Here is a 14,335-nt window from a genome sequence, read left to right as displayed (position 1 = left end):
AGGGGTTAAATAAGTGTTTATGACCTCTTAGTCATTTAAAGATAAGGGTTATTAGATGACTGGCACAAAGTGAAAGTACCAGTCGCACAGTTAGGAAAACAGTTAACCCTTTGTGACAGAACGGCTCAATATTTTTAATAAAGGCCAATTGAAAATATGATTTTTAGCCAAAACAGTGTAAAATGTAATCATAAACAAAAATTGCCTCTGAAGGTGTACATAGCCTTTAACATCATGTGCCAAACAATCTATGCAGACAAAAGTCTCCTGGCTTGTGCCTCATTTGCCCATGTTTGACCACCTGTTGCATAGGAAGTTTTTTTTTTTCACTGTTGCTGCAGTTGTGCCTCTGTGCCTCTGTGCCATGCTGTTGCTGCACCCAAAGTTTCCTTGCTTTTGACTTATTTGTTCATGTTTGCACACCTGTTGCGAAATTTAGACTTTGATGTACCGTGATGATTTATACACTTTATGTTATATTGTGATTTCATAGCTGAGGCAGTAAAAACTAGATGAAGAACATGCTGGGACAGTTGCAGGTGTGAGATGAATCAGAGTAGAAGTGGAGCTGGTTCATCCAAGAAAAGGCCATACATACACAAATCGGTTACTATTTCTTAAGGGTGTCATGGATATAAATTTGTAAGTATTTTTTTTTATTTTGACTTTTTTTTTAAAATATCTGACTACATTGACCTTTCAGGAATTTCAGGGTGCACTATATGTGTGATATTTAGGGATATTTAGGGTTCCCAATGTAAACAGACAAGAGCTATTTTATGATCATACAGTGGCCTTATTAGGATTTCTTTGTCCCACCATGATGTTGTGCACCAACAGTGCCTCCTGACAAGCATTGGCCACGTAATTGTAATGCTACATCAAAACCTACATTATTCCCAATGTTTCTAGTGAGCTCTCGTATTTCCATTCAAGAATGCACACCTCTTACGCTAATAGAATGTAATACAAAACTCCACCCCCTCTTTTATGTTCAATGTAACCCACATGCCTGTGGCGTGTTTTCGCCAAGTACTGGCCCAGGCTTCTTCAATGACCTCACCAACATCCTCTGCGCTGTGTAGTTAGTAAAAAATGGAATAATGTAATACCTGGCTTAGTAGCTTAACCAGGGACGGTGCAACCATATAGGCAAACTAGGCGTTCGCCTAGGGCGTCGGCCTGCTGGGGGCGCCCTGGTTGGCTCCGCCTGACTGGGGCTGCAGCCCTGGGCGAGCTGCTCTTGAGCCGCCCCCAGTGCCGTTAAAGGGGGGCCAGGAGGTGGAGGTCCTTCTTAAATATGGCAGAGCAGGCATCTGCTTATCCTGATGGCAGGTGCCTGCTCTGCCAGTACATTACCGGAGGAGAGGAGGCAGGCGGCAAGGGAGGCTCTTCTAGCAGCTCCGCACTCCTCCCTCGTGTGCCCTCTGTGATGCCGGAATATGACGTTATTCCGGCCCCGGCATACTAAACGGCGCGCTGGAGGAGTGAGGAGCTCCACCACACTGGACCCCAGGGAGGTGAGTGCTTTTCTGTCATCTGGGGAGCAGACAGGCTCCTTATCTCTGCTCTATGACATTATAAACACTCATTAAAGCTCAATCCTTATCTTACTGATAAGAATGTGGCTTAAATAAGTGTTTATGACCTCTTAGTCATTTAAAGATAAGGGTTATTATATGACTGGCACAAAGTGAAAGTACCAGTCACACAGTTAGGAAAACAGTTAACCCTTTGTGACAGAACGGCTCAATATTTTTAATAAAGGCCAATTGAAAATATGATTTTTAGTCAAAACGGTGTAAAATGTAATCATAAACAAAAATTGCCTCCGATGGTGTACATAGCCTTTAACATCATGTGCCAATCAATCTATGCAGACCAAAGTCTCCTGGCTTGTGCCTCGTTTGCCCATGTTTGACCACCTGTTGCATAGGAAGTTTCTTTTTCACTGTTGCTGCAGTTGTGCCTCTGTGCCATGCTGTTGCTACACCCAAAGTTTCCTTGCTTTTGACTTACTTGTTCATGTTTGCACACCTGTTGCGAAATTTAGACTTTGATGTACCGTGATGATTTATACACTTTATTATGTTATATTGTGATTTCATAGCTGAGGCAGTAAAAACTAGATGAAGAACATGCTGGGACAGTTGCAGGAGTGAGATGAATCAGAGTAGAAGTGGAGAAGGTTCATCCAAGAAAAGGCCATACATACACAAATCAGTTAGGCCTCTTTCACACGAGCGTGTCCGGATTAGGTCCAGATGCGTTCCGGTGCATTGCGGCAAACCCGCGCGAGTAGGTACGCAATTGCAGTCAGTTTTGACTGCGATTGCATTCCATTGTTCAGTTTTTATCGCGCGGGTGCAATGTGTTTTGCACGCACGTGATAAAAAACTGAATGTGGTACCCAGACCCGAACTTCTTCACAGAAGTTCGGGCTTGGGATCAGTGTTCTGTAGATTGTATTATTTCCCCTTATAACATGGTTATAAGGGAAAATAATAGCATTCTGAATACAGAATGCATAGTACAATAGGGCTGGAGGGGTTAAAAAAAAAATAGAAAATAATTTAACTCACCTTAATCCACTTGTTCGCGCAGCTGGCATCTCTTCTGTCTTCATCTGTGAGGAAAAAGATCTTAGATGATGTCACTACGTTCATCACATGGTCATTCACATGATCCATCATCATGGTGATTGATCATGTGATGAGCGTAGTGACGTCACCACAGGTCCTTTTTCTCACAGATGAAGACAGAAGAGATGTCGGGCTGCGCGAACAAGTGGATTAAGGTGAGTTAAACTATTTTTTATTATTTTTTAACCCCTCCAACGCTATTGTACTATGCATTCTGTATTCAGAATGCTATTATTTTCCCTTCTAACCATGTTATAAAGGAAAATAATAATGATCGGGTCCCTATCCCGATCGTCTCCTAGCAACCGTGCGTGAAAATCGCACCGCATCCGCACTTGCTTGCGGATGCTTGCGATTTTCACGCAACCCCATTCATTTCTATGGGGCCTGCGTTAAGTGAAAAACGCACAAAGAGGAGCATGCTGCGATTTTCACGCAAGGCACAAGTGATGCGTGAAAATCACCGCTCATGTGCACAGCCCCATAGAAATGAATGGGTCCGGATTCAGTGCGGGTGCAATGCGTTCACTTCACACATTGCACCCGCGTGGAAATCTCGTCCGTGTGAAAAGGGCCTTACCATTTCTTAAGGGTGTCATGGATCTAAATTTGTAAGTTTTTTGTTTTTGTTTTATTTAGTTTTTTAAATTTTTATATCTGACTACATTGACCTTTCAGAAATTTCAGGGTGCACTATATGTGTGATATTTAGGGTTCCCAATGTAAACAGACAAGAGCTATTTTATGATCATACAGTGGCCTTATTAGGATTTCTTTGTCCCACCATGATGTTGTGCACATCAAAACCTACATTATTCCCAATGTTTTTAGTGAGCTCTTGTATTTCCATTCAAGAATGCACACCTCTTACGCTAATAGAATGCAATACAAAACTCCACCCCCTCTTTTATGTTCAATGTAACCCACATGCCTGTGGCGTGTTTTCGCCAAGTACTGGCCCAGGCTTCTTCAATGACCTCACCAACATCCTCTGCTCTGTGTAGTTAGTAAAGAATGTGATAATGTAATACCTGGCTTAGTAGCTTAACCCTTTAAAGACCGGGCCTATTTTTATTTTTACATTTTTTTTTTCCTACCCACGTTCCAACAGCCATAACCATTTGATTTTTCCATTCATAGCTATGTGAATGGAAAAATAAAATGGTTATGGCTGTTGGAACGTGGGTAGGAAAAAGGGCTTATTTTTTGAGTGACAAGATGCTTTTTTTAATGCCACCATTTAAATTTACCATGTCTTGAAAAATGAGAAAAAATTCTTTGTGTGGCAAAACTGAAAAAAATAAAATAAAATTCCACCAGGTTTTTAGGGTTTTGACATCACAACGTTCACTATACACTAAAAATGACCTGGAGTTCTTATTCTGTGGCTCAATATGAATGCAACGATACTAAACTTGAACAGTTTTTTTTGTCTTACTACTTTAAAAAAAAAAATAACCTTCAGAAAAATCTTAATTTTCTTTGCTCTATTCTTACAGCCATAACTTTTTTTAGATTTCGGTTTACAGAGGGCTTGTTTTTTGCGTAACGAACTCTAGTTTTTATTGATACATTTTTTGTAGTATGTACAATGTTTTGATCACTGTTATTCAATTTTTGGGGGTGAACAAGATGGCAAAAAAAAAAAAGAGGCAAACCGCAGTTCAGACATTTTCGGATGCGGCAATACCCAATATGTTTTTTTTATTGGTTAGATATTTTTATATGTAAACTTTTAATATATTGGTGTTTTTTATTTGTAACTTTTTTTAACCACCTCCCGTCTGCCCGTTGACTATAAACATTCGGGAGGTAGATCTCAATCTCTGAATGGACATTTCTGAACGTCCATTCAGAGATGGCAGCTGCATGTTAGTCGTGCAGCTGCCAAGCGGGGGGACCGCTGTAAAGGACAGCAGGGCACCCCAGAGAGAAGGCAGGGACAGTTCCCAGGTGTCCCTGCCTTCTAGATCACTGTATACACATGCGCTTCCTGTCCCGGCCCGGTGGTCATGTGACCGTCGGGGCTGAGAGAGTGCAGGAGCTTTTGGGTCTTCCATAGAGCTCGATCAGCCCTGCACTGAGGCTGTACAGCGCTGTATTATGCTGTACAGCCTCTCTGGGGGGTGTATTTTCCCCTGTAACTGGGGCTACTATGTCAGCCCTAGTTACCGGTAAAATCAATAGTGAAAACAAAAAAGTTAAGTTAAAGGGAACCTGTCACCGGGATTTTGTGCATAGAGCTGAGGACATGGGTTGCTAGATGTCCGCTAGCACATCCGCAATATCCAGTCCCCATAGCTCTGTGTGCTGTTATTTATTTATTTTTTAAACCGATTTGATACATATGCAAAGTAACCTGAGATGAGTCCTGTACATTAGATGAGTCAGGAACAGGACTCATCTCAGGTAATTTGCATATGTATCAAATCGTTTTTTTTTACACAATAAAAGCACACAGAGCTATGGGGACTGAGTATTGCGGATGTGCTAGTGGCCATCTAGCAACCCAGGTCCTCAGCTCTATACACAAAATCCCGGTGACAGGTTCCCTTTAAATATCCCTCAGAGGTGTCGTATTACCTTATGGGGGACGCAAAGTGTAAAATAAAAAAATAGTGTTTTATAAAAAAAAATAAAAAATAATTCCCCCAAGTAAGTAATTCAAATAATAGGTTAAAAATAGAAAGAAAAAAAAATAGACATATTCCGTATGGCCGCGTCCGTGACGGTTGGCTGTATAAATGTATAACATGATCCACCCAGTCCGATAAACACCTAAAAAAAAACTGTCAAAAGAAAAGATTTTGTCACCTTACATGACAAAAAGTGCAACACCAAGTGATCAAAAGGGCAAATGTCCCACAAATCTCTACCAATAAAACAGTCACCTCTTCCCGCAAAAAATTAGACCCTACATCGCTCAAAAAATAAATAAATAAATATATATCTCTCAGAACATGGAGACATTAAAACATCATTTTTTTTGTTTCAAAATGCTATTATTATGTTGAAGTGAAATAAATAAATAAAAATAAGTATACATATTAGGTATCGCCGCATCCGTGACAACCTGCTCTATAAAAAATCACATGACCTAACCTTTCAGGTGAACACCGTAAAAAAACAAAAATAAAAACAGTGGCAAAAAGCCATTTTTTGTCACCTAACATCACATAAAGTGCAACAATAAGCGATCAAAAAGGCGTATGCCCCCCAAAATTGTACTCATCAAACTGTCAACTCATCCCGCAAAAAATGAGATCCTAACTAAGACAATCGGTCAAAAAATAAAAAAGCTATGGCTCTCAGACTATGGAGACACTAAAACATCATTTTTTTTAGTTTTTAAAATGCTATTATTGTGTAAAACTTAAATAAATAAGAAAAAGTATACATATTAGGTATTGCCACGTCTGTAACGATCTGCTCTATAAAAATGTCACATGACCTAACCCCTCAGGTGGACATGTAAAAATAAATAAATAAAACTGTGCTAAAATAACAAATTTTTGGGTCATCTTGCCCCATAAAGTGCAATAATGAATGGTCAAAAAAAAATCTTTATCCAAAAATAGTACCAAAAAAAAAAAAACTTCAACTCTTTCTGCAAAAAACGAGCCCCTGCATAAGACGATTGGCAGAAAAAAACTAAAAATATGGAGTTCAGAAAGTGGAGACACAAAACCATATATTTTTTCAAAAATGCTTTATTATGTAAAATAGAAACAAACAAAGAAAGTAGACATATTTGATATCATCGCGTCCGTAACAATTTGCTCTATAAAAATAGCACATGATCTACCCTGTAAGATGAATGTTGTAAAAAATAAAGCCAGTGCCGTAACAGCCATTTTTTTGTTATCTTGCCTCACAAAAAAAAATAATATAGAGCAATTAAAAATCATATGTACCCCAAAATAGTACTAATAAAACTGGCACCTTATCCCCTAGTTTCCAAAAAGAGGTCCCTTTTGGGGAGTTTTTACTGTAAGGCTTCAAGTGGGACATGGCATGTAAAAACCAGTCCAGAAAAATCTTCCTCCCAAAAACCATATGGCGCTCCTTTTCTTCTGTGCCCTGCCATGTGCCCTTACATCAGTTTACGACCACATGTGGGGTGTTTCTGTAAACCGCAGAATCAGGATAATAAATATTAAGTTTTGTTTGGCTGTTAACCCTGGATGTGTTAAAGAAAAAAAAATGGATTAAAATGGAAAATCTGCCAAAAAAGTGAAATTTAGAAATTTCATCTCCATTTTCCTTTAATTCTTGTGAAACATCTAAAGGGTTAATAAAGTTTGTAAAATCAGTTTTGCGTAACTTGAGGGGTGTAGTTTCTACAATGGGGTCATTTATCGGGGGTTTCCACTATGTAAGCCCTGCAAAGTGACTTCAGAATTGGTCCTTAAAAAAGTTGACTTAAAGAATTCTAAACCTTCTAACATCTTAAAAAAATAAAATTACATTACCAAAATGATGCCCACATAAAGAAGACATATGGGGAATGTTAATTAATGAATATTTTATGAGGCATCACTATCTGTCTTAAAAGCAGGGAGATTCAAATTTAGAAAAATTTAGAAAATTTTTCCTTAACCTTTGGATTCTTTTATAAATAATGGTGAAATATATTGACTCAAATTTACCACTGTCATGAAGTACAATGTGTCTCGAGAAAACCTTCTCGGATTGGCTTGGATAAGTGAAAGCATTCCAAAGTTGTTAAATAACTCTTAGACCTGTAAGGGGCCTAGTACATGGGATCTTTTGACACCCCTCTCCTATTCACCATAATAGATCTCCATTAGGGTGAATAGAATTTTTACTCCCTCCATTCTGAGTTAGGGTACTTTCACAATAGCAACAGGGGACTCCGGCAGGCTGTTTCGACGGTTGAACAGCCTGTTGGATCTGTCCTGCCGCTAGTTCACGTGTGCCCCTGGACTGCCGCTTCTTCCCCATTGACTATGATGGGGGCAGGGGCAGAGTTCCGGCGGCGGCACGGCTGCTCACGGCGAGAGGCAGCCGGACTAAAAGTACTGCATGCAGATGTGCCAGATGTTCCTGTTGCCTCATGGCAAATGTTGTCCAGAACCGATTACGTTACTATGTTTGAAGTGTACAGTGCTGGTTGCAATAATGTGCAAACCTGGTAGGTATTGTATTTCAAACTAAGGGCTGTATTACACCAACAGATTATCTGACAGATTTCCGATCAATCATTATTCAGATGGCCTTTTAGACACACAGATCTTTTGTTATACACACCAACATCTGGTCTGGTTGGACAGATATTGTTCAGATGATCTGTTGGTGTAATACAGTCCTAAGCCTTCATGTTGCTTAGATCCGGACATACATTAGGCATATAGCTTTGAAAGTACAACTGTAGCAAATTCTAACATATACCACCTCTTGACCCGCTACTCACTTCATCAGTGGCCTAATTAACTTATCCAATGTGCTGCAGGCAGTACTGACCACCATACACTTGTTTGGGAGTATTAAACAGTGATACATCTACTTATGTCTGCTCCATTGAAGGGAAAGGAGTGTTTCATGCACAAGCAGGTTTTGCTTTTCATCATATAATTAACTACACAATCCATACTCGTGTGTAGCACAAAGGAGGAGACCGTCCATACATGACCTTGGTGACAATATAGCAAACAATACTTGGCTGCCCATTTACCCCTGAAGAAGCAAGAATACTGGCGAAATATGTCGGGGGGCAGTTCTAGTTTTTAAATGCTGCGCACCACTCCACTGCTAATAGGCAAATAGTGGTCCGGCTGGATCACTTTGCTATTTTTGGTGTAACAATCAGTTAGACACAGTAGTCTGTATGCAGTGTTAGTTGCCAAACAATACGTCTATTATTCTAGTGGGTTGACACATCAAGTTCCCCACCACGTTATATGGTTGTTTGACAACCTCATTGGGACGGCAGGTTTCTGCCTCTATAGTCATAAGGGTGAGAGATTGTGCACATCTCTTTGCCCCTTCCAACTAACCAACAAATACATTCATCAGTGGAGTGGTGTACTGTGTTTTTAACACCCCTGTTATTTTGGTTCTTGTCTGCGAATAATCCAGTAGCGCATCATGCACACGTTTAGTGTTAGGTTTTAATATTCATCACAATAAAAGTGAAGTATTAATTTTCACCTGGGTCATGATAGGTTCTATTGCCTATTTAGGCATTTGTAAATAAAGTTGTGAAATAACCTTACCCAGGATAGATCCTCAATATATACAATACAGCAATAGGGCACAAAAGTATGTTTTGTGTTAAACATTTAAAATTAAATTTTAATCATCCTACTATATGTGTGGCTTGGACTATGAGAGATCCAGTTTTTTGTGTGATTATATTTAAAAAAAAAAAAATATATTATAGTGTCTATTGTTAGTATACACTCACCTAAAGAATTATTAGGAACACCTGTTCTATTTCTCATTAATGTGATTATCTAGTCAACTAATCACATGGCAGTTGCTTCAATGCATGTAGGGTTGTGGTCCTGGTCAAGACAATCTCCTGAACTCTAAACTGATTGTCAGAATGGGAAAGAAAGGTGATTTAAGCAATTTTGAGCGTGGCATGGTTGTTGGTGCCAGACGGGCTGGTCTGAGTATTTCACAATCTGCTCAGTTACTGGGATTTTCACGCACAACCATTTCTAGGGTTTACAAAGAATGGTGTGAAAAGGGAAAAACATCCATTATGCGGCAGTCCTGTGGGCGAAAATGCCTTGTTGATGCTAGAGGTCAGAGGAGAATGGGCCGACTGATTCAAGCTGATAGAAGAGCAACGTCGACTGAAATAACCACTCGTTACAACCAAGGTATGCAGCAAAGCATTTGTGAAGCCACAACACGCACAACCTTGAGGCGGATGGGCTACAACAGCAGAAGACCCCACCGGGTACCACTCATCTCCACTACAAATAGGAAAATGGGCTACAATTTGCACGAGCTCACCAAAATTGGACTGTTGAAGACTGGAAAAATGTTGCCTGGTCTGATGAGTCTCGATTTCTGTTGAGACATTCAAATGGTAGAGTCCGAATTTGGCATAAACAGAATGAGAACACGTATCCATCATGCCTTGTTACCACTGTGCAGGCTGGTGGTGGTGGTGTAATGGTGTGGGGGAACACTTTAGGACCCTTAGTGCCAATTGGCCATCGTTTAAATGCCACGGGCTACCTGAGCATTGTTTCTGACCATGTCCATCCCTTCATGACCACCATGTACCCATCCTCTGATGGCTACTTCCAGCAGGATAATGCACCATGTCACAAAGCTCGAATCATTTCAAATTGGTTTCTTGAACATGACAATGAGTTCACTGTACTAAAATGGCCGCCACAGTCACCAGATCTCAACCCAATAGAGCATCTTTGGGATGTGGTGGAACGGGAGCTTCGTGCCCTGGATGTGCATCCCTCAAATCTCCATCAACTGCAAGATGCTATCCTGTCAATATGGGCCAACATTTCTAAAGAATGCTATCAGCACCTTGTTGAATCAATGCCACATAGAATTAAGGCAGTTCTGAGGGCAAAAGGGGGTCCAACACCGTATTAGTATGGTGTTCCTAATAATTCTTTAGTTGAGTGTATAGTGCCTTTGCTCATTAGAACTGAAGACAAACTCCAGGATGATTTTCCAGAATATGAGGGAACGCTGGACCCTCCCGAACCAGTAGAAGGGAATCTTCGCCCAAGGGATGAGACATAGACCGGAATATTCCCAGCACAGGAGTTACACAAGTTCCCTCTGAGGTACCCACACCTGCTCCTGAAAGACCGATTTGCCAAGCAGGCTCCTCCAGGCGTAACAGTCAAACCAATATGCCAGCCCATGTTGATCAAAGGGTCCTTGATTATTTAAGCCACCCCACTCCGTAGGATGATAATGTTTGCTTTCTTAAAAGTCTGGCCACTCAAAACCGGGAGCTACCAGCTCATCTTCAAAACTGCATTTGTGGGGCATTTCATATAGTCCTAGATGTACATACTTCCCCAATAATCCTGAGGAGGTGTTTGAAGCCTTGAAGCAATGGTGTTTATTTGGGCATATTTCCCAACAGCCTATTCCACCAAATGCTCCACCTGTGCATCAACTCCCTCTACTATAGGCCAATGTCCTAAGATGTACCTCACAATCCTTATGAAGCCAATGTTCCTTACCATGGCTTTCATTACTGGCCTCAGGATCCGTATGCTCCCCCTACACAGACCCCGCCACTCTGGGCCAAATGTTAATCCACCAGTGTCAGCCCCAACCCAGAGCCAAAGCAGGCAACACTCAATCAGCACTGCTCATCATACCACTGGTGGTGGAAGTGGCTTGGAGGAGTTATATGAGTAAAATCCATAATTATGTTGTTTTTGTGGTCCATTGTTCCAGGACCTTCAAGTACATATTTTATAGCACTGCTTCTGTTTCTTTGCATTGAACAAACACCTGAGCATGTATTCTCTTTTGTTGGTAATGTTAACTATGACCATTGCACCATGTGAGGTCCAAATTTAGGTAAAAAGCATTTTAAGCATACTCACTCTTCAAAATCATTCTTCCACATGTCCTGGCTATGGCCATTTAGATAATTTGGTATTATTTGTGGATAAGTAAATATGCATTATGTTTTCAAAGGTGAAGGAAGCTTTTCACACACTTGGAAATGATATATGGGACGTTGCATCAACTGTTTTATTCTCTGCAGTTTTGCCTGTTCATAACCTTCAGCATGACAGGAAGATGCGCTTTAAGGAATTCAATGTATGGCTTGGTGAATGGTGTCTGAACCAAGGGTTTGGCTTTGTTTCTCATGTTAGCTCTCGTTGGAATGGAAAAGAACTGTACAAGAAAGATGGTTTGTATCTTTCTCTCAAGGGAACGAATGTCCTCAGTGAACAGTTCAAAGTATTTGCTAAGGATCATTTAAACTAGAAAAGGGGGGCAAAAGAGTGATAATACAGCAGTCCGAATGCCCCCTGGAACAATGCCAGAAGATGCCAGTAGCACATAGGTTAAGAAATGTCTACAAATGCTCGCAGTTTAGGGAATAAAGATGAATGAACTTGAGTCTATAATGGCATCTGAGAATATAGATTTAGTGGCTGTTACTGTCACGGCTGAGGATGGGGGAAACCCTCAGCCGTGAGATGCCAGATGATGTAGTGACTACTCGGCCATGAGAACAGGATAGGGAGCAGGTCACCTCCTACAGCGTCCCTACCCTGACCCTAACTCCTAACCTGCATGGGCCGACCTTTAAGGTAGGAGGACCCATGCGCAGGAACCTCAGAGCCCTGTCTTACCCTCCGCGGATCCCTGAGCTAGGAGCTAGGTAAGACGACCTACTCCTCCTTGGCACAGAGGAGCAGGAGTCTCAATGGCCAAGCTGTTGGGAAAAGGGGAACACAAACAGCTATACGGGAATGGCAGGCGAACGAGAAGTTCCAGCAACCTGCCACAGCCTTGCTGACTGGATCCCTAAGCAGACAGGAATCCAGAACCGTATGCTGCACCAAAACATATGAAGGTCCCAACAGAACAACATCACACACATAAGACATCAACCTCACGACAATACTTTTATGACCACAGGGGTGGCTCTCACTGGCAGGTAATATGGAGGTCACAGGAGGCTGCTCCAGCAAGCATGGCTGAAGCAACCCACTGAGCCATGCTAAACACTCAGGCTATATAGGCCAAGAAGCCACACCCCACAGTCGGACACACCCAGTGACATAACACACAGACTGTGAAAAAAGTTAACCCTTCCAGCACCACAGAAGGGAAAACACACATATAGGGGAAAGTGTCCAACTGCCTCACACACTGTGGCTGTTGCTGCTGGCAACGACATGGGTGGCAACCATGTCCAGGGAGTCAGCCCGAAGGCCGAGACAGTGCCACCACATGTACAGACTACAACAAACGTTGCCACGGGCAACCACAGTGCGGGGAAGGATGTCAGTGCACACCACAAAACACCGTGCTCACAGACATACCAAAAGTGCATACACACAAGCACACAACTCCCAGGGAACCGCACACATAGCTGTTGTCCGCGGCAACCGCACTGAGGCTAACTACATTAGCTGCGGTTGACACAACAACCCAAACCGCGGGCAACTGTATGCTGCTCCCCAGGAGTCACGGCCATAACCGTGGCCGTGACAGTTACTGAGACATGGTTCAATGGGAGTATCGACTGGGATATAACAATACCAGGGTTCTCTCTATATAGGAAAGACAGAGAAGGCAAGAAAGGGGGAGGGGTGGCCCTGTATGTGAAAGATAGCATAAAATCTAATTTAATACAAGTTAGCAAGACCAATTTAGAGTCAGTTTGGGTTACCTTGCAGCTTGATAATCATAAGGTAACTTGTGTAGGTGTGATATATAGAGAAAAAAAGACAATGCAACAGCACCCTGCAAATCAGATAAAGTACAATAATGCCATAGTCACAAAAATTATAGTGCTAATGCTACGCTTATTTATAAAGTGAGATGCTTGGCAAATGCATTTTGTACAAAACCATCTGAGCCCGTCTGCCGGCCGTCAAGGCGATCTCTGTAAGACGGGTCCTAACACTAAATACTACCTGTTATGCGCCATAATGGCCGCCATAAAGTTCAGGAAGTGTTGGATCCACATGCATGCTGGGTCTACTCTGCCTTTTACCATTTTTGGTGCCATAATGGCCTCCATTACAAGGGATGCAGGTACCAACATGCATGCCGAGCCCACTCTATACCTTTCCTTGTGCCAGACAGCTTCCAATGAATGTAGTGAGAGCAGGCCACAGCTTTATATTGTAACTAATTAAAATCAGCCTATGGGGCAGACAGGCTAATCAGGAGTGCACGACTCGCTGGAGTGCCACATCTCCAGCATTGTAAATCTGAAAAAAAAGGGGGTTAGTCAGCACTTGACAGTGCGCAGGTGCACGCTGCCATGGCAAAGAACTAGAGAGAAAAAGACAATGCAACAGCACCCTGCAAATCAGATAAAGTACAATAATGCCATAGTCACAAAAATTACAGTGCTAATGCTACGCCTATTTATTAAGTGAGATTCTTGGCAAATGCATTTTGTACAAAACCATCTGAGCCCGTCTGCCGGACATCAAGGCGATCTCTGTAAGACGGGTCCTAACACTAAATACTACCTTGCAAGAAAATTTAGACTAAAACCTTCAGAATCACAGGTGCATATCCATGAAGCAAACATAATTACAAAAAAACAAAATGGCTGCACACCATTATATATGCAAACAATAGAGCTAAGGAATGGGGGTCATTCTAGATAAAAGTGGTACAATACCGACTATAAATGAGTAATGGAAGCTCTTAGCGCACATACGTGTCGGGCCCACCTACCAAGCGTCAAGGTGGCTTCCGCAGATGGGTCCCTATCACTAAAGATACTGCCTCACTTTGGACTTACTAAAGTCTCCAATATTCAGGGCTGTGTAGGAACCAGCTACAAAAGTACTCTGCTCAGAAGTCCCAGGTAGATGGGCGTGTCCAGTCTAAAAGGGGTGCCACCCCCAATATATTGCAAGAAAATTTTGACTAAAACCTTCAGAATCACAGGTGCATATCCATGAAGCAAACATAATTACAAAAAAAAAATGGCTGCACACCATTTTTTTTTTACTAAATAC

The 14,335-nt window shown here is 41.7% G+C and overlaps 1 protein-coding gene across 1 annotated transcript in view; it reads left to right on the top strand.

Annotated features, from left to right (window-relative positions):
- Positions 1-517: 517 nt before the first annotated feature.
- SNAPC3 (small nuclear RNA activating complex polypeptide 3) overlaps positions 518-14,335 on the top strand; it is a 128,840-nt gene continuing 115,022 nt past the window's right edge. The window contains exon 1 of the mRNA XM_044272237.1: positions 518-642. Coding sequence (XP_044128172.1) covers positions 629-642 — 14 coding nt within the window. The 5' untranslated portion in view covers positions 518-628. The remainder of the gene's footprint in view (positions 643-14,335) is intronic.

The sequence above is a fragment of the Bufo gargarizans genome, chromosome 1, assembly GCF_014858855.1.
Source record: "Bufo gargarizans isolate SCDJY-AF-19 chromosome 1, ASM1485885v1, whole genome shotgun sequence".
Taxonomy (NCBI): domain Eukaryota; kingdom Metazoa; phylum Chordata; class Amphibia; order Anura; family Bufonidae; genus Bufo; species Bufo gargarizans.
The sequence above is the reverse complement of the archived record's forward strand: the minus strand, read 5'-3'. Positions and strand labels throughout refer to the sequence as shown.